The sequence below is a fragment of the Bufo bufo genome, chromosome 4 (assembly GCF_905171765.1).
Source record: "Bufo bufo chromosome 4, aBufBuf1.1, whole genome shotgun sequence".
In the NCBI taxonomy this organism is placed as follows: Eukaryota; Metazoa; Chordata; class Amphibia; order Anura; family Bufonidae; genus Bufo; species Bufo bufo.
The window spans coordinates 580964236-580983494 of record NC_053392.1 but is presented as its reverse complement, the minus strand read 5'-3'; the positions used below and the strand labels follow the sequence as shown (position 1 = coordinate 580983494).

Below are 19259 nucleotides of genomic sequence, written 5' to 3'. Positions count from 1 at the left end.
ATGAGGCCTTAGAGTTAGGTCGTACACTGCAGATCAGAGAGTGGAGAGGGCGAGAGGATCTGGGGAGGGTAACTCCCACAGGCTGTAGATATGAGGCAGGGGGAAGGTGGCAGCATCCTGGGCAAGCATTACTGAGAGAATCAATACCAAATGAGAAAATTCGGAAATTAGGAAAAAGTTATAAACTGAATATCAGGGGGTCTGAAAATAAATGAAAAAATAAAGATTTCAGACTGATCTTTTTTAATGCAAGATCACCTCTAACATATGTAAAAATGATGTCCTCCGTGTCCAAGTTGTTTGTAGCCTTGAAAAGCTGAATTTCTGGCTGCTAGCAGCCGCCACTGGCGGAAAAAAGGCGCTTACTGCATAAAGGATAAAGGTGTGTCCGCAATCCTATTATACAGAAGATTTATATTAATCCTTTATATTGTAGTGTCCCACTACGTAAGGGTGGGCACTACTCAAGGGTCAATTGGGTCGCGTTGTTCTCCACCTCCTGTGGAACATGGTCATGGTATTTTATATTGCATTGTAATGTGTATTTTCATGTTATTTCCTGTGTACCAGGCCTGTTAGGGGGGTAGTTCCTCCTCCTAAGCTGTAGAGGGAGCTAGGGAACCCCCTAGTATATATAGACAGGTCCAGTCCAGGGAAAGGAGAGTGTGGTCAGAAGCCAGGAGTCACTTCAGCCAGGCAGGAGCTGAGGTCCAGCTTCTAACATGCAGCTAGATAGCCCAGGATCCTAACCAGATTCTAGGAGAGGAAGTTCCCTCCTGAAGTTATCCTGCATCTTACAAAGTACAGAGCAGTACTAATTTTAACCAGCAAAGTAGAAAGCTGAAGGGCAGAAGGTTATTTGCAGCAAGTGGATTCATACCAGAGGAAGGTTCCCCTCCCAAGGATAAAGCCAGCTATTAGGCATCCGGGCCTTGGAGAAAGTCAGACAGGATTCTGCAGAAAGTACAGCCTGATCTGTGAGTTTATTCCCTCTGAGTTATCTTGCTAGGATTTTACCTGCCATTTATGTCAAGCCTGCCTGATACCATTACCCTGCATATGGAACTTTATCTGAAGCTTGTAAATAGTTGAACTGTTCAGTAAAAAGGAGTTCTGGTTCACTACAACTGTGTGTACCTCAATTATTCCTACAACAAATCGGTGTGCCACCATTACCGGCACTGGCGTCACGAACTATAAGGGATCTTGCCACCGGCACACTAAACTTCCAACACCCAGGGCACCTCACCTACCATCCGGCCTGGTCTTTATATACAGAGAGTGCCCCAGAGGATCCATGTGCCAGCCTCTCCATCACTGCTGTACGCCTGCCCAGGGTCTTCTACAAATTGTGAGTACCAAGAGTAACCCTCGGTCTGCTAACTGACCCTCGTGACCTCACATTCGCTCACCCTGTAGGACTGGCGTACTGCAATATTTTTGCAGCTTTTAAAAAGAGGTTAAAAATTCCTGAGTGCCGCATGCATTCATTTTGAGTATATATAGTAGATTTCCTTGAAAAAATGATGAGTAAATCCTGCGTGTGATGCACGGAGCTTATGTTTCGCCATATACAATCTCACTGCGCTGGCCCGCAGCGAGCTGTCTCCATTTTTTATTACAAGCTGTGCACATTTGAATAAACCACTTAATGCATCAAATTGCTGCTTGTTTTGTAAGAATCACAGAGGACGTAGATAGGTGTACTCCGGAGGCTGTCACTGCCACTGACTTGAGTAATGAGTTTGCTTCTTGGATGGGAAATAATACAAATGTTTCAGTAAATTAACTTCGGGGTTCCTGCTCGTCCTAGCACTTAGAGCTTCGACATTTCCACCGTTGTTGTGGATGATGCCTTTTCCAGGAATCCAGTGTTATGTTATCTAGAGGGTAACATTAGAGAGTCGATGATATCCCCTCTCCAGGGAAAGGTAGCGTATTGATTAAGTCTTCGATAACCACATTAGTTACAGCCCATAGGATAACGGCATTTACATTGAGGGACTCTGGGAATTGGCCGCTCAGTCTGGCCCTCTAATGGATGAACAATGCATCTGGATTATGGTTTCCCCAAAATTAAATATTCTAAGAAAAGCATCTGGGCTTTCTGCAGTAAGCCCACCGAGGAGCCGGGACAGAGGATGGGAGTGGTAGTGGCCTTGATGAAGTGTTGTGTCACGGTGCACTCCATCAGGCCATTGCTCCCTGGGGATTGGTGCAGTGAAATTATAGAGTCTTTTTTAACTAAGGCTACTTTCACACTGGCCTTTTGGTTTCCGTTTCTGAGATCCGTTCAGGGCTCTCACAAGCGGTCCAAAGCGGATCTGTTTTGCCCTAATGCATTCTGAATGGAAAAGGATCCGCTCAGAATGCATCAGTTTGCCTCCGTTCCATCTCCATTCTCCAATGCTTGCAGCGTTTTGGTGTCCGTCTGACGAAACTGAGCCAAACGGATCCGTTCTGACACACAATGTAAGTTAATAGGGACGGATCCGTTTTCTATGACACCGTCTGGCACAATAGAAAACGGATCCGTCCTCCGTTGACTTTTAATCGAGTTCAAGACGGATCCGTCTTGGCTATGTTAAAGATAATACAAACGGATCCGTTCTGAACGGATGCAGGCGGTTGTATTATCTGAACGGATACGTCTGTGCAGATCCATGACGGATCCGCACCAAACGCGAGTCTGAAAGTCGCCTGAGTTCAACAAAGAACTTCAAATTCATTCAATAGCAGCAGATTTCCGGTGCAATTCTCTGGCACCAGTAAGGAATATGGAGGCAGGTTGGATGGCTGCTCTAGTATTGTACTGGCCTAGTAGTAGTCTGGGTGATGCTGTCTTAGCCGTAGTCCGGTAAAGGGGCTCTATACCGGAAAAAAATGCTTCTGTTTTGTCCTAATGCATTCTGAATGGAAAGCAATCCGTTCAGCATGCATCAGGACGTCTTCCGTTCCGTCCCTTGTACGGTATCTGACCGGACAAAATACCACAGCTTGCTGCAGTATTTTTTCCGGCCAAAATTCTGTAACATTACCACACATTGAAATGTATTAATGCCGGATCCGGTACCAAGTGTTCCGGAAATTTCCGCATCGCCGGACCCGGTTTTTCGGTCTGCGCATGCGCAGTTCTTTCTAGATTTGAATTTTTTTTATATCGGACCCTTTATTCAGGATGAGATGGATCCGGTATTTCAATGAATAAGTCTAACGGATCCGTATCCAGAAATAAAAGATATCCGTTTTCACCATGCCGCCCACTTAAGGGATTGCCCCAAGATCTAACTTATCACCTGGAACGGCGTCCAGCATGCATATCGCAGTTCTATTCAACTCATGAGGATAGTCAAACGCTATACTTGCCGATTCTTCTGCAGTCCCATAGAGATGAATGGAGTGGCAGTGGTGGTTGCCCCAGCAGTAAGAACCCCAGCTATCACTTGTCACCAAAGGTCCTGTGCCCATTTTATTTGGGTTTTAGGTTTGGCTGTAAAGAAGGGTGCTCTCATTCACCGACGACAATCAATGATCTTGAAAATGGTGAGGAACTGGGATTAAAGCCTCCAGCCTGGTCTTTGCTATCAGATCTCCTCATAATATGGAATGCAAAACATTACTCTGAGAACTGCAGCAATCTTCCCTTGTAAAACACATTAAAACACATTTCTCACAGCTCCGGCGCAGCATTGTATAAGCAAACAAATCATGAAATACGGATGGCTCTTCCCTAAGGATCATAAAACCTTAGGAAAGGATGGGAGGAATGACGCAGTGCCTGAAAGTAACACTGTATGACCCTAGTATCTGCTGTTTATTGCATATTCTCCATGTCTGAGCCCCAGGGCAGTCTGAGGACAAGAACAATGTATTTCTACACTGAGGACAGAACATAAGCATTTTTTATAACCTGAAGGCTGGAAAGTTCTCCTTATATCTACCTCGTTACACTGGGCTTCTGCCTGGCTGTTGTACAAGCAAATCTCTGCATTCTATAGACAATTGTTTCTGTTCTGAAATGTAAACATTTTATCAAGTTATTTGCAAATAATTAAAGGGGTTTTTCTGTGATTTGTATATTGATGGTCTATCCTCACTATGTCCGGCACTGGAAATAGGCGCCGGAACTACACAGCTCCATTCATTGTGTAGTGGACGATGCTGGTTACTGCAGCACTGTTCCTGTTCATGTGTAAATGTGCCACCGATCACCTTAAAAACACGCAAGCACTAGTTTGTGGGCTGATCTGATCTTTTCTGTGGCACATAAAATCATTGTTTGCTGGCAGCACATCTCCTTGTAAACCTGTGGGCAAACAATAAGTCTGTATGGGGATGAATGATCACTATAATCATTCATCCCCATGCTGGGGGAGGGAAATGCAGCTAATCAGCAGTCAGTGACCATGCATGAATGGCTCAATTTTAATATTTTTACTGTGTATTTTCCCTTGTAAATGCGTCCTTAGGTTGGTGTAGTGTCTTCTATTGATACCCCCACACTTCTGAGGTACCATATAGTGCTACAAAATTCAATTGGCTCAGTGGGGAAGTGTTCTGAAAGGGGAGAGGGGAGAAAGCCATTGCCATACTCCTCTGGCAGCTGCTTCCAGTATCTCCCTGTTAACAAAAGGATCGGGCATGTTGAAATTCAGCTTCCCAGTTCTTCTCACCCCATCTGCTGAGGAGGTCCCCATACACATTAGATGGTTAGCTGGTGCCACCAAAATTAGCAGGTTCATCCCACACGGCAAGCTTTACATATAGTACATTGCAATGAGGTTCCCAAATAACACTACTAGATATCATCTGTAATTGTGGGTTCATGTTGCTTGGATGTTGAAGTGCAGATGTTTCTATCCATAATGGAATATGTGATGGTATTATGTGGCCCAAAGATTAGAAGAACTCTCCAATGAAAATGGATAAATAGTTATATCTGGTGCACAGCCTGAGGAAGTTCCTTTAAATGAAAAATGGTATGCATGGAAGGTAAACCACTTTCATTCTTAGATAGTAGCAGTCGTCTTCCAATCCCTCAGCCAACCCTGAGTTGACTGTACAATGAATCGCTCGGCATCACAGCACATACTGTATAGGACCATGCTCTTCTGCTAGTATGCTCCATTCCTCTGGCTTGCTCCACCTGACTATCTAGTGCTTTGTTTTCTTCTAGGTTCTTCAGATTTGCCCTAAGGACATGCGAGCAGATATCTGTGTCCACCTGAACCGCAAAGTATTCAAGGAGCACCCAGCATTTCGACTAGCTAGCGATGGCTGCCTGAGGGCTCTGGCCATGGAGTTCCAGACTGTGCACTGTGCCCCAGGGGATTTAATCTACCATGCTGGGGAGAGTATAGATACACTGTGTTTCGTGGTTTCCGGGTCTTTGGAAGTTATCCAGGATGATGAGGTCGTGGCTATTTTGGGTAAGTTGCATGGCTCTATATGTGCATAATCACTGGGCAGTTTACCGATGTCACAGGATAGGTGATAGGCTTCATCCCTGGTACCCCGATTAGTACAGGGTCCATTCCTCCTCACTACTATGACCATGGTAAGGAAGAATTTGTATGGAGGGGTGGTCAAGCATGCATTCTGTCGCTCCATACAAACTACAATGGATCAGTGTGTGAGCCCACTGTGCCAACTAACCGTTTTGGCATTGGGCTAACCCTAAGGACGTTATTCTGGTATTCATCCTTTAACCTCTATTCAGGGATCTGGACTTTGCTGCAGGTTACCAACTGGACTGTTACCTCCTGGGATAAGCCGTGTGTAGTTGGCAGCCAGGGGAAGAATGGGAACTTAAAGTGGCCAAGAAAAAAATACCTAAAAGTGGCCCCAAACTGACAGAAGGCAGGACAACATAAGTAGGTGGGGTCGGCAATACCATAGCACCATCCTAGCAGAACCATATACCACAGTGCAGCATAATATATAGCCCAGTAAGCTGTCCCTCTGTGGTGGCCATTAATAGCTGCCATTTTCTGTCCTTTCCCACCAGTTTGGAAAAGGGGGCTTAGATGTGGGCCACAAAAATTTAATTCTGGAGGGCATGTGTAGTCACTGGCTGGTAGAGAGAAGGGCATCGGCCACCCTGGAAATTTCCCTCTAAGGTCTATGGCCAATCCACCCCTGTTGGCAGCTAACCCATTGGGGTCAGGGACTCCGGTGCAAGCACTGGGAGCTCTAGATATAGAAAATGCACCAAAAACACAGGAAAACAGCAGGCATAGTCTGAATAGGCAGCGAGGCTTAAATGCTGGTTTTAGAGATCCAGGCAGAGTTAACGTAGACCCATGAAAAACTTGCGTACAGGGAAGTGGTTAGGCACACTCAAGGCAGGCAGGCTGGGTACTTGACTGGAGTACAGACAGAGAGGACAGACTGGGTTAACTTAAGAAATAACTTAACTGAACTTGACCTTGAAAGTGTAGACTCACACAGCCAGGATGGAAACTTGGAGCAGGAACACAGGCACAGGCACATAAACACTGGTAAACCGCAATAGCACTAGGCTGTCATCAGGGAACCTAAAGCTCAGGCACACTCTCCCTGGAGAGAGTGCCTTAAATACCCAGGGAACTTAAGCCACAGGCTGGTGAAGGACTTCGAAGCACACACACACCACATTGAGAGGCCAGAGGTGAGTGCACACTCTAAGAGACCATCAGGCAGGAGCATGGAGAGGACGCTGCCGGCCAGGATACCAGGAGGCACGGTGAGTGGTGTGGCATCAGACACCCACAAGGGCCAACAGGAGGACGGTGGGCATGGGCTGCAAACCTAACACAAACTGTAAGGGAGTTACAAAAACAGCCAAGAACCATTATACCTATTGATAGCCTGTCCTCTGGGCCCCCATCGACCATGTGGCATTTTGATGGTATTTTCTTATGTGTCTTCGAGCCCCCTTAGGCACCAAGGCCTGGGCATGTCTGATTTCTCTGCAGCCCCTATAATCTTCTCCCATGCTAGACGGTTATAGTATTGCTGTATTGTAGATAAAGAATCGAATTCTTTGAAGTCTTCATTTACGAGTCTGTCCGTCATCATACATCCATAGCTGATGCCCTGGTCTGATTGTAACTTATAACCTGATGTGGGTCACAGTGCCACCATCTCCCCTGTTTGTATGCATGAAAGGAGGATTGATATGGGTGGTCTGTCGTTATAATCCCATTGTAAATCATGCTTTGTAATACTGTTCTCTAATGTAAAGTAATAAAGTATCCGACCATTTATGGGTAGCACGATCATCAGTAACAGGTCAGCTCAGCACGGGTGTATCTGTCACAGCTTGTGTGGCAACCATTAGTCACGCATAAACAGTATAATCATATGATTGCTGTGTTATATTTCAGTTTTATAGTTTTCTCGTGATTGCCTTTCTTTTTTGAGATACATTTTTTATGCTGAAGCTCTTTAAATTGTATTCAGGTGCTGTCAGATTTTGCAAAGTGAAGACGCACCTATGTATTTATGACAGTAATATGTGGCGCTGTATGACGGTATAATTTGGAATCAATGTGGAAGTATCATCTGAACACGACATAGCGATATTATTTATGCAACATTAGTCACAGTTATTAAAATACCTGTCAGGTAGAAACCCTTCCGTGCTACTGCGGTACTGAGTCTGGCCTCTCTAATGAGGTGCTGCCAGTGGCATCACTCCAATACCATGGTAACCAGCGCAGTTGACAGTGGGGCTGATCGGGATATCAGATAGCAGGGATGCGGGGCTAATTAGACTTGGCGCCGGCGTCATATACTTTCTGTCGGCAGGGTATTTCAACAGTCAACTTGCCTCACATGTTTAGTTTGTGCTTCATGTGGATTGCTGGACTTCTGACCTTCTGCCACTTAGTGTCTTCTCCTCTGACCGCTGATTCTTGTTCTGACATTACCTCCTAGTTTTGGTACGTTACACGGCATTTGTTTCTTCATTGGTTCTGACGTCTGATAGTATTCTCTAGTTTTGGCTTGGCCTGCCTGACTTCCCATTTTGTCTCACCTAAAAAAGTAGGTTCTGTGCACTTAGTCAGGTTAGGGACTGTCGTCCATTTGAAAGCCGCCATTAAGGGTGGATAATCCAAGTAGGCAAGGTCTGCACTGTTCCCTAGCTGAATTGACAATACCCTTTGGATGTATTACCTGTATGCTACATTATGTCTTTTGCGGTGGTATTATACGTGCACTATAGGGCATATATGGGCAGTATTATTGGTGCTGAAAGGCCTCCCTCTTCATGGGCACCATAGTAGCAGCCTGGGCTTTCTGTGTAATATGTGGCAGGTTTTTGATTCTGTCATATTTTAAAGAGCTTCATGTATAAAAAGCTTACACAGGCAAAAAATTGAGAAGTTTCTGATATCAAGCAATGAGATTATGGTTTTATTTTTCCAAATGCACTGAAAAAGCTAAAATCTGATTGGATGCTGTGGGAAGCATCTTCTCTTTTGTTTGCAGTATTTTTTTTGAATGTATGAGACCCAAAGTTTTTGCGTGTTTTTGACTTTCAAGGTCGGTGCAAATGGGTATTCTGCAAGAGCTGGTCAAAGGTAGCGCTTACATGCATGGCATACAGTACAGTATATAGACCCTGAGACATCTCTCAGGGGATGGTTAATCTTCCATCCAGCTACATAAGAACATCAAGGACAAGCCCATCATAGATACCTTGGGTCTCCGCATTGAGGTGCTCTGAAATAATGGAAATCTGCTGAGTGGATGGGATAACATGATTGAACCAAATTGATCTTGGTTTGAAAGCTCATCAGGTTTCAAAGAAATTCACTTGTTTTAAAAGAAGAGACTGATTTATAAAATGCTTGAGCTGGAATCGGTCCAGTCCTAAGTGGTAAATGGCTTTGACATCTCAGAAGCAAGGTCTGTATTAATTAGCGAGGCTACGTCACTGGAATGATACATTGAGACAGTCACTCTTCATAGTTCTTGATACGTCTGTCACTGAAATCTTTATCTGCGTCTCACCCAAAGGAACAAACTGTACTCGATGCATGGCGGGATGTCAGTCATCTCCTAATGTGGAATAGACTTTATAGTCATCTACTACTTCTTATGGCCATTAACCCCTAGACTTGATTATATGATCAAATAATTTATTGCTTCAAGTGCAGAAGATCTGAAGACCTTTCGACAATAAACTGTCCTGTGAGGCAAAATCCAGAATATTGTCCTGAGTACAAGTATTGGGAAGACTATTGACTTTGTACCTGGTCCTTCTTCTCATGGAAACCTCCAAGATGTCCTTGTGCTTCTTTTACTCTTTGCCTTTTTGACCACAATCAGTGGGAACTCTTCTCCTCAATAGCAATGTCCTAAAAAGGGGTCTTCTGGGAGTTGTAATGTCAGGGAAATGCTTCATGGACGTATTTTCTGAGTAAATACCGGTAATATATATCTAATTGACTACCATTCACCTGTGGCGGTGGTTTTTTGGACATTCGGTTCTAGTTGTACTTCGGCTTCTCAGACTATGCACTGTCAGCAGTGCAGAAATCATCCCTAAACTATATTACCCAGATTGCAATGCACTTTGGTTTATTCATTCCTGCCAGTATACCTTTTAGCATTGGCGCCCTTGCAATAAGTAGTGTTATACATGCCATATGTCCGTACATGGGCCTTCTGACATTAGTTGGATGACTGCTCATGTTCAGTCTGGTTTTTTCCACACTAGAAGAAGATAACCAGGATTGGGGAATCGGTGGCTCAGTAATAAAATTTAAAAACATTTAAAGTACAAAGTTTAAGAAGACACTTCATACGTAAAAAGTAAATCCAAGAAATCACATTAGTTGCCAGCAGCAGATCCCTCCAATGTTGTCAGGAAATGAGCACATGAGCGCCACACTGCTATGCTCCAAAAATTATTATTAGAAAAACAAGGTTTGGCAATTTTGATCTTAGCAATTTTGATCAACGCAAAGTATCTGGACTGAATCCTGACCTATTCATTTCAATGGGTCTGTGCACATTAGCATCGTTTTTCGCGCATCATTTCCATATTCAGGAAAAATCGCAGCGTCTTTTGTATTCTGCGTTTTTCATTCAGCCCTGGTTCCATAGGAGTGAACGGTGCTTCAGTAAAAAATGGATCCGGATGCAACATGTTTTTCACTGATGGTTGCTAGGAGATGTAGATTGATATTCTTCAGTTTTTTTTACGTATGTGAAAAGCGCATCGAAAACTGATTGCACACGAGAGGAAAAAACTTAAACACTGAACGCAATTGCAGACAAAACCATCAGTTTTTCCCTGAACAGACGCTGAGAGAATCCATAACGCTCGTGTGAAAGAGGACTAACCCTTTATTCAACTGGTAAATAAGCAGAGCCATGATATGTCCGATTATCCTCTTCTCACTATGGCGATGTAAACAGACGCTCGGACACCATATGTCTTCTAGTAAGCAGGGCAGGCAGTTGGGGCAAGAAAGCTCCATTAAAAAGGGAGCACAGAACTGAACCTAAGAAGTATTAGTAAAAGTTGCATAATCAACTCTTCTGCCGCATATTAAAACTTGTATCCTGCTGGGTCATGTTTTTTAAAGGGGTTCTCTACCAGAGACAGCTCTTTTCTCTTGGAAGGGACCTAATCTGCATATCATTTTTCCCACTAAGCATTGTATGGCCTATAAGACCCCCTGGGCACCCTGCAAAGATACACAGTACCCTTGAAGACGAAAGGCAACTCTTGAAAGTCAGCCCCTGATCATTTGCCGTCATAGGGCATATGGATGTTATAGAGGGGGCCTTCTCACTCAGGACCCCCCCTCCATGAGCTAAGGTGCATCTGAACTGTCCATGCTTTACATTGAAGGCCATTCCATTCAACAACTCCATGTAATTTGTTCATGGACAACCCCATTAACTTTTTCAACCTCCCATATCTTAAAGTTGGGAGTGTCTGGGAAGAGATGGCTATTGTCACGGCTGAGGATGGAGGAAACCCTCAGCCGTGAGGGTTGAAGTAGCTACTCGGCCATGAAGCCACAGGACAGGGAGCAGGTCACCTCCTACAGCGTCCCTACCCTGACCCTAACTCCTAACCTGCATGGGCCGACCTTTAAGGTAGGAGGGCCCATGCGCCGGAACCTCGGAGCCCTGTCTTACCCTCCGCAGATCCCTGAGCTAGGAGCTGGGTAAGGCAACCTACTCCTCCTTGACACGGAGGAGCAGGAGCCTCAATGGCCAAGCTGTTGGGAAAAGGGGAACAGAAACAGCAATACGGAAATGGCAGGTGAACAGACATTCACCAACCTGCCACAGCCCTGCTGACTGGATCCCTAAACAGACAGGGATCCAGAACCGTTATGCTGCACAAACACATATGAAAATCCCAACAGACAAACTTGCTACAACACACACATAAAGACATAGGCATACATAAAACTTTAACTTAAACCTCAAACTATGAACTCAAACTTAAACTATGACCACAGTGGTGGCTCTCACTGGCGGATGACAAACACAGGAGGCTGCTATCAGCAAGCATGCTGAAGCAACCTCCTGAGCTCTGCAAGAGAGAGGGTCTTTATAGGCCCCAGTGGCCACACCCAAGGATTGGACACACCCAGTGACATCACACACACACTGGGAAGGAAGTTAACCCTTCCAGAAACACAGAAGGGAAAACAAACATACATAAAGGGAAAGTGCACACAATAACTAACAACAAGTGCACACATACACACATCACTCAAAACCGCATGCACAACGTAGCAAGCTGCAATGGCACAGCTCCGACTGCTACGCTGCCCATACACACTGTTGCCAGCGGCAACCACAGGTGAGGCAAATACCACAGCCCTCACCTGTGATTGAACACCAAAGAGAACCGCTGACAACCGCATGCGGTTCAGGAGTCACGGTCATAGCCATGGCCGTGACAGCTATTAGAAGCTCCTGAATAAGTCCTCCTTCGGCCATGGATGTGAAACATCTGATAATGAACGCCCCTCCGGTTTAAGAAAAACAAATCACGTTAACTGGGGAACAAACAGAATACTTACCTGGTGACCACCTTTTCTTCTTTTCTCCTGCAGGCTCACCAGTTCCTGGGCTCCTCTTCTGCTATACAAGATGGTCACACTTCTTCGCAGACTACCTAATGCACAGCGTGTATTTGGTGGTCCATGATACTTCCTGATTGTCCAGCCCAGCTCTTGCATTGGCCATCATTTTTTCACATGAGCAGTGCTGGCCAATCCGAGGGCAGCAGGAAGTGTCTTGGAACAAACCGCGTGGATCAGGCGGTCTGAGAAGCGGTGCAGCCATCTTGGATGGCAGACAAGGAGCCTGAGAATTGTTGCATCTGCAGTGGAAAAGATGAAAAGGAGGGCACCAGGTACATTAAGTCGTCTGTTGGTTTCTCAGTTAACATGAATTTTTTTTCTTAAACCGGAGGGTCGCTTTAATTTTTTAAAGAAGTCTATAACGAGATGGGACAAGGATTTTTATTTACTGCTGATTTTTTTTTAATGGTAATTTTGATTGATTTCTTCACCCCATAGGGTTTACTTATGTACAGTTACTGATATGTATGCGTCACCCGTATCCATAGGTCAGGAAGCCATGCAGGGTCATTAATGCATTCATATTCCAGATTCATTATTCGGCAAGTTATAAATGTGCTGTATGACCCATACGGGCTCCTTACAAACACCTGCACACTGTGCCTATCTTACATGATAGTTAAATATTATAGTCTCACAGCCATGAGAAGATCTTACACTCAACCATTTTATCTTCTGTGACAATCGCAGCTATTATCTTTCTCAGTGGTCCAGTCGCTGAGCGCTGGAACATTCCCGCTGATTTAATTTTGTCTGATTGCTCTCTTCTGCTTCATACAGAATGTATTTTTGTCCCACTCTGTTGCAGTTTAGTTTTTTATGTTTCATCCGTGATAAGATTTCAGGGACATTGAGACTTCCACAGACATTGTAGCTGAGTTATACAAGGTAAATCCATTATGTAACAGATGGAATAGCGCATGATCTAGATCAGGGATGCCCAACTTGCGGCCCTCCAACTGTTGCAAAACTACAACTCCCAGCATGCCTGGACAGCCTACAACTGTCGGTTTGCAGCAGGGCATTGTGGGAGTTGTAGTTTTAAAACAGCTGGAGGGCCGCAGGTTGGGCATCCCTGATCTAGATGGACTGAGTGTCTGAATGAGGCCACTAAATAGTATCTGGAATGGTCTGAATAGTCCAGACTCCAGAGCAATGTTCTCCATGCTGCAGTTCTCCAGCCAGGCTCGTACTGGCCCACAGGGGTACAGGTGAATCCCCTGGTGGGCCCCTGAGCAAGATGGGCCCCTAGTCTCCCACCCCCTGCACAAGTGGCACATAATACAGTAGACTTACTGCACTACATACATATATTCAATATACAGCACCTCTACCAGCCTACTAGAGATGAATGAATTTCAGGTTATGAAATTCGTTCACGCTTCGTTTACTGGTAAAAGGTGAATTGCGTTATGGATTCCGTTACCAAAACCTGAAATTCGCTCATCAGAGCTGAGATGGCTTCTAGGTATAGAGGAAAGATAGACAGTGTCTCTTCTCCCCAGGACCTACCTTCTCAAAGTTGCTGAATGGACCCCCATATTCAATCATCTGGTAGCATCTTGTTGCTGTGTGAGCAGGTAATTTTTGAATGTATTAGTACGGTGGACCCCCAAAATAAATTGTACCGGTGGGCCCTAGACACCCCAGTCCGACACTGTATCCAGCTATTGCAAAACTACTGCTACCAGCATGCAGAGGAACACAGGGGTGCTCAGGAGACCATCCATGACAATCTACTGTGGCTGTCCTGCAGCTTTCCTGTGGCAGCCTACAGAAATGATAATGTGGGTACCTTGCTTTTGATATGTTCTTGTTCGGTTATGACAACTTAGTTAATATCCTACAAATACTGCATCAGCACCAGGCCAACATGGGCAGACACCACTGCCCGCTGTTCTTGGGGGACCCTTGGCTTCCTTGATAAACACACTCTATGCATATCAAGCTGAGGGAGCCCACTGTGACTCCTGGTGCTGGCTTTGCTGGGGAGACTCCATTCCTTTAGTGTACTTACAATGGTAGGTAAGAATAACGCTGTCCATACACAAATAGCTGTCACTGGAAGCTTGTGTGGCTGAAAGCTAGCCCTCCCAATGACCCCAATAAACATGCCCTCTCGACTCAACCAAGGGCGCATGTGTCCTGAATGGGGAGAGGGTAGAAAGCTACAGTCAGATACCTCCAGAAGGAACTTATCTCCCTGAGAACAAAAGCATCAGGCAGTTGAAGTCGAAAATTCCTATACATGTTATATGGTCAACCAGTCCCATGAAAATCAGCATGTTGGCCAACCTAATGGGTAAACTTATCAAAATGATGGTCATTTCCAGATGAGATGTGAATTGAGTCTTGCTTTTGACAGTGTCTCTTTGTTAAACTCACACTGAAAAATCATCTTTCCATTCTGGCTAATAAATGAAGGTCCTTAATGGAACAAGCACAATAACATTTTTCAAGCTTTTCAACATAAAACAGTTGACTTATCGTTCCCTCTAGTTGACTTTTCACCGATGTGGAGAATCACTTTGGTTCTGCCATTGTTCACATTGTTCAAAATGCGCCAATGTGCTTTGTTGTTCTCAAGGTGGAAGATGAAGAACATCTGATCCGCGCAATGAATTTATTGTACTTACAAAACCAATCTGCAACTTTGTTTTTCCTCCCATAGAAATCAATTCTGCATCGGAAGTTCTGCTAGGGAGCCTGTGTCGTTCATTTTTAAAGGGAAGAATTCATTTTTTCCCATCCAAACCACAGACATGGCAGCGGACCCCAATGCGCTCTAGTAGAGATGAGAGAATCACTCAAAATTTGATTCAGCTAATTCGGTTCTTCTATTTGGTTTAGGTCCAAATTGATTCTACCTGAATCAAAAGTGCTCCATTTGGCATGTAAATTGGTGTATGAAACTCTCAGATCTCCTAGGACTAGGATATATTTTTTATTTCTAGTCTCACTATTTTCTTTATTTTTTATTAGGCCTTTTTTATTCTCTCTCTCTCTCTATCTCTATTTCTTTCTTTGCCCCAATCCCCAAAATTCACTCAAATCAAATCACCAAAAATGTGGTTTCTCTAGACTCTAGGATGTCAATGAGATATCTATCATGCATTAGATCCACCACTGTTTTGTGACACATTTGTGAATGTTACTTACATTATCTACTATGGAGCGTGGTTTTCAAGCATTCAAGTGTTTAATCGCTAAAAAAATGTTTCCGTCAACTACAGCCTTTTGGTAGCTGTTCCTAATGAGTACACATCATGGTAAAGATCAGATACATAGATGTCAGCCATACAAGCGTTTGATTAATATCCTGTACCTCCAAATAATTTCTTACATGTTTGGCTTGGTGTGAGTGGTATTACATACACCTGGAAAGAGCTGCAATACCACATGCAGCCCATGGACAAGAGTGGCGCTGCTGCTGGAAGAAAGCAGGCAATTTTTTTAATGTCATACAACATGAAAGAAAATATACAGTACATCTGCCAGACACGTCTGACAGGTTAAAACCCAGTGTTTCCAGTTCATCATCCCCTCAGGAAATTGTCTACCCACCTGATAGATGTTGGATTGTTGAGAAAAGGCAGAAGGTTGAGTTAGGGCTGTTTTACACGGGCAGATTTCCTGTGGCAGGGATTGGCGAGCAACGATACAGACTGTATCTTAGTGCTCATTTTAGCTCCATTTAAACACAATAATTATCATTAGCACTCAAAGCGTATAGCGATGAGTGATCATTATTACGATCATTCCTCCCCATTCGGTTTGCATTTGTCCACATCGCTGTTTAGATGTGCCACGAACAAACCATGATTTGTGTGCCTGCATGAAACATGCTATAAGCCAAGTGACAAAGCCCCTGTGCAGCGAGCCCTTGAAGAGCTTGTGCAGAGGATGGGAGTGGTTGTGGCCCTGATGAGATGTTGTGTCACGGTTTACTCCCTCAGGCCATTGCTCTTTTGAGGATCGGTGCAGTGGAAAGGTGATTTAAAGAATTAGGCCCCTTTCACACGGGCGAGATTTCCGCGCGGGTGCAATGCGTGAGGTGAACGCATTGCACCCGCACTGAATCCGGACCCATTCATTTCTATAGGGCTGAGCACATGAGCAGTGATTTTCACGCATCACTTATGCGTTGCGGGAAAATCGCAGCATGCTCCTCTTTGTGCGTTTTTCACGTAACGCAGGCCCCATAGAAATTAATGGGGTTGTGTGAAAATCGCAAGCAAGTGCGGATGCGGTGCGATTTTCACGCACAGTTGCTAGGTGATGATCGGGATGGGGACCCGATCTTTATTATTTTCCCTTATAACATGGTTATAAGGGAAAATAATAGCATTCTGAATACAGAATGCATAGTAAAATAGGACTGGAGGGGTTAAAAAAATAAAATTTTAACTTAACTTAATCCACTTGTTCGCGCAGCCCGGCCTCTCTACTGTCTTGTTCTGTGAGGAATAGGATCTTTGATGACGTCACTACGTTCATCACATGGTCCATCACCATAGTGATGTATCATGTGATTGACCATGTGATGAGCGTAGTGACGTCATCAAAGGTCCTTTTCCTCACAGATGAAGACAGAAGAGAAGCCGGGCTGCGCGAACAAGTGGATTAAGGTGAGTTAAATAATTTTTAAATAATTTTTTAACCCCTCCAGCCCTATTTTACTTGGCATTCTGTATTCAGAATGCTATTATTTTCCCTTATAACCATGTTATAAGGGAAAATAATACAATCTACATAACCTTGAACCCAAACCTGAACTTCTGTTAAGAAGTTCGAGTCTGGGTACCACAGTCAGTTTTTTTATCACGCGTGTGCAAAACACATTGCACACGCGCGATAAAAACTGAACAATGGAACGCAATCGCAGTCAAAACTGACTGCAATTGCGTACCTACTCGCTCGGCTTTGCCGCAATGCACCGGAAGGCATCCAGACCTAATCCGGACACGCTCGTCTGCAAGGGGCCTTAGACCAGAAGAAAATGTATTACAGTCTCTCTTTATAACGTGTGGCACATTCAGCAGTAGTAAGTACGAAGGTCAATTTCCTTCACCAGGTGGACTGCTGCGAAAGGTTATGGTGGGCTGCTTATGTGCCAGTTAAATGTCTCTTTAAGGCACTTGTGGATATAAGTGTCCACAGTGTAATACAGGCTTGCAGTTAGTCTGGGCTGAATGTTGTTTAGGTGATGGGTGTCTGCACTGTTTCTCCCTCGCCTGCAGCAGGGTCTGTTAAGCTATGGTTGCTGGTGACTAAATGCTGTAGCTTCAAGGATAGAAATAGTCATGGTTCTCTAAAGCTCTCTGGAGTAATGGTGTCAGAAAAGAAAGGACCAGGTTCCATGGAGAAGCAGCTCAGGCATGTGCTTCCTTCCTTCACCCTGTCTGGACACGAACTTCCCCTCCTGGCAGGAAGCAGGACTGGCCCACTTCTACCAAGAGGGGAGCAACAGGGTGGCTAACCCTGTCCCTGCCAACCATACAACTCATTCTGGTCTACAAAGCATAACAATAAAAATATATAACAAACAATTGCAGATACCCCCAGATTTGGGGTATTGCACATGGACTATTGTGTTGTGCAAAATTTGCAGTGTTTATTTAATTTCATATGAGATTTTGTGAGGTAAAGGAGTTTTTGTTTTATGATTTTCCATATTAGATTATACATTCTGGATAGAGACACATTTCAACCTTATTGCGACCTTATTCCGGCTGCATGTCGTTGCTCACCGGAAAAAAAATAATAATTCTGAGTAGTTTTATATTAATGCATACCACTAGCATACAGAATGTGCTGAGTAAGGACTGTCGCCTGTATATTGTTCCACAGGGATCTGTCATATTAAAGCAGCTTCTTATAATGGAGTCATCGGCCAAAAGAAAGAACTGCACTGACTTGGGAATACACAATGAATACACTATTTTAAAAAATCAATATCCTAACAATCTCTTTTTTTTTTTTTTAAATGTCCTCCTTTCCTTTGATCCTATCCTACTGTATATGAAATATATAAAGAATTCCACTCTACGTATCCCAAGAGCTCAGCCATTCCCCCCACTTCTTCTCTCCAATCCGTGTCTGGTTGTAAGGTAACGGGCTGCAGCAGGAGCCTCCTCCTTCTGCTCTGTCTGCTAGTACCTTGGCCATACCATCCGCAGAGGCATAACTTCATGCTCTTGGAACTCAATGCAAAATCTGTATCAGAGCTCTGACCTACCATGTGCTATTTATAATGCTGGTGCCTTCTTATGTGGCACACAGTGGCGTACCTGCAAGGTAGGCGACGGCTACGGGGCCCAGGGAAGGATGGGCCGGCACTGAACAAACCTTCCAGACATGAAACCACTGCATTTTCAAGCAGCCATCACTAGCAGGAGCTCAGTACAAAGAGATGATTACAGCTTCCATGGTAATTGTATAAATTCCTATGCACTGAGCTCCCCCTAGTGGTGGCTACAGGCAGCCATGTAGCAGATAGCAGGAGATTTATCAATGTATTTTTGACAGTTGTGTAGTGCTCAGAGATAGCTTTCTGTAGAGGAGTCCAGCAGCGGCATTTCACTATATCACTATATGTGCATGCCCGGCCAAGCTGTGCATGCATATATTGGGGAGGATCAGGAGGGAAGGCTGACAGCTGGATGAGCATTCAGCTGACAGTTATCTCATTAGTATGGCCAGTCTTATAGCTACCTCCCTGGCTCTATGCAAGTAAATATTCGAAGGGATCGGGAGAAAATGAGCCCCTGACTCCACTACCATCATTTATTTCTAGGTTTCATGTTGCTTTGCAGTTGTCTTTTGCCTGCTGGGTGTTATCTTATGTTAACAGTCCTGCAAATGGCGTTTCATCAAACTGTGTGAACTGTCTCTATTGTATGGGGGACGTCACTGTCTCAAATCAATTGTGGACTGCTGCGAAAGGTTAAAACCAGATAGAATATCCACTGGGCCCCCCACTGATCCCGAGATTACTTGTAACTAGACGAGAAGGGGCTGCTCATGTAATGGTCAATCTCTGTCAAAGAGAGATACCGAAGGGCAATCACATTTTGACACCGTAACATACTGTACATTCACATATATGACTGAATTATAGGGAGGGTAAAGGAGGCAAATGCCCTTGACGTC

The 19259-nt window shown here is 44.4% G+C and overlaps 1 protein-coding gene across 1 annotated transcript in view; it reads left to right on the top strand.

The window, feature by feature from the left end:
- KCNH1 (potassium voltage-gated channel subfamily H member 1) overlaps window positions 1-19259 on the top strand; it is a 449532-nt gene that overhangs the window by 258429 nt on the left and 171844 nt on the right. Inside the window, exon 9 of the mRNA XM_040430377.1 lies at window positions 5177-5429. Coding sequence (XP_040286311.1) covers window positions 5177-5429 — 253 coding nt within the window. The remainder of the gene's footprint in view (window positions 1-5176; window positions 5430-19259) is intronic.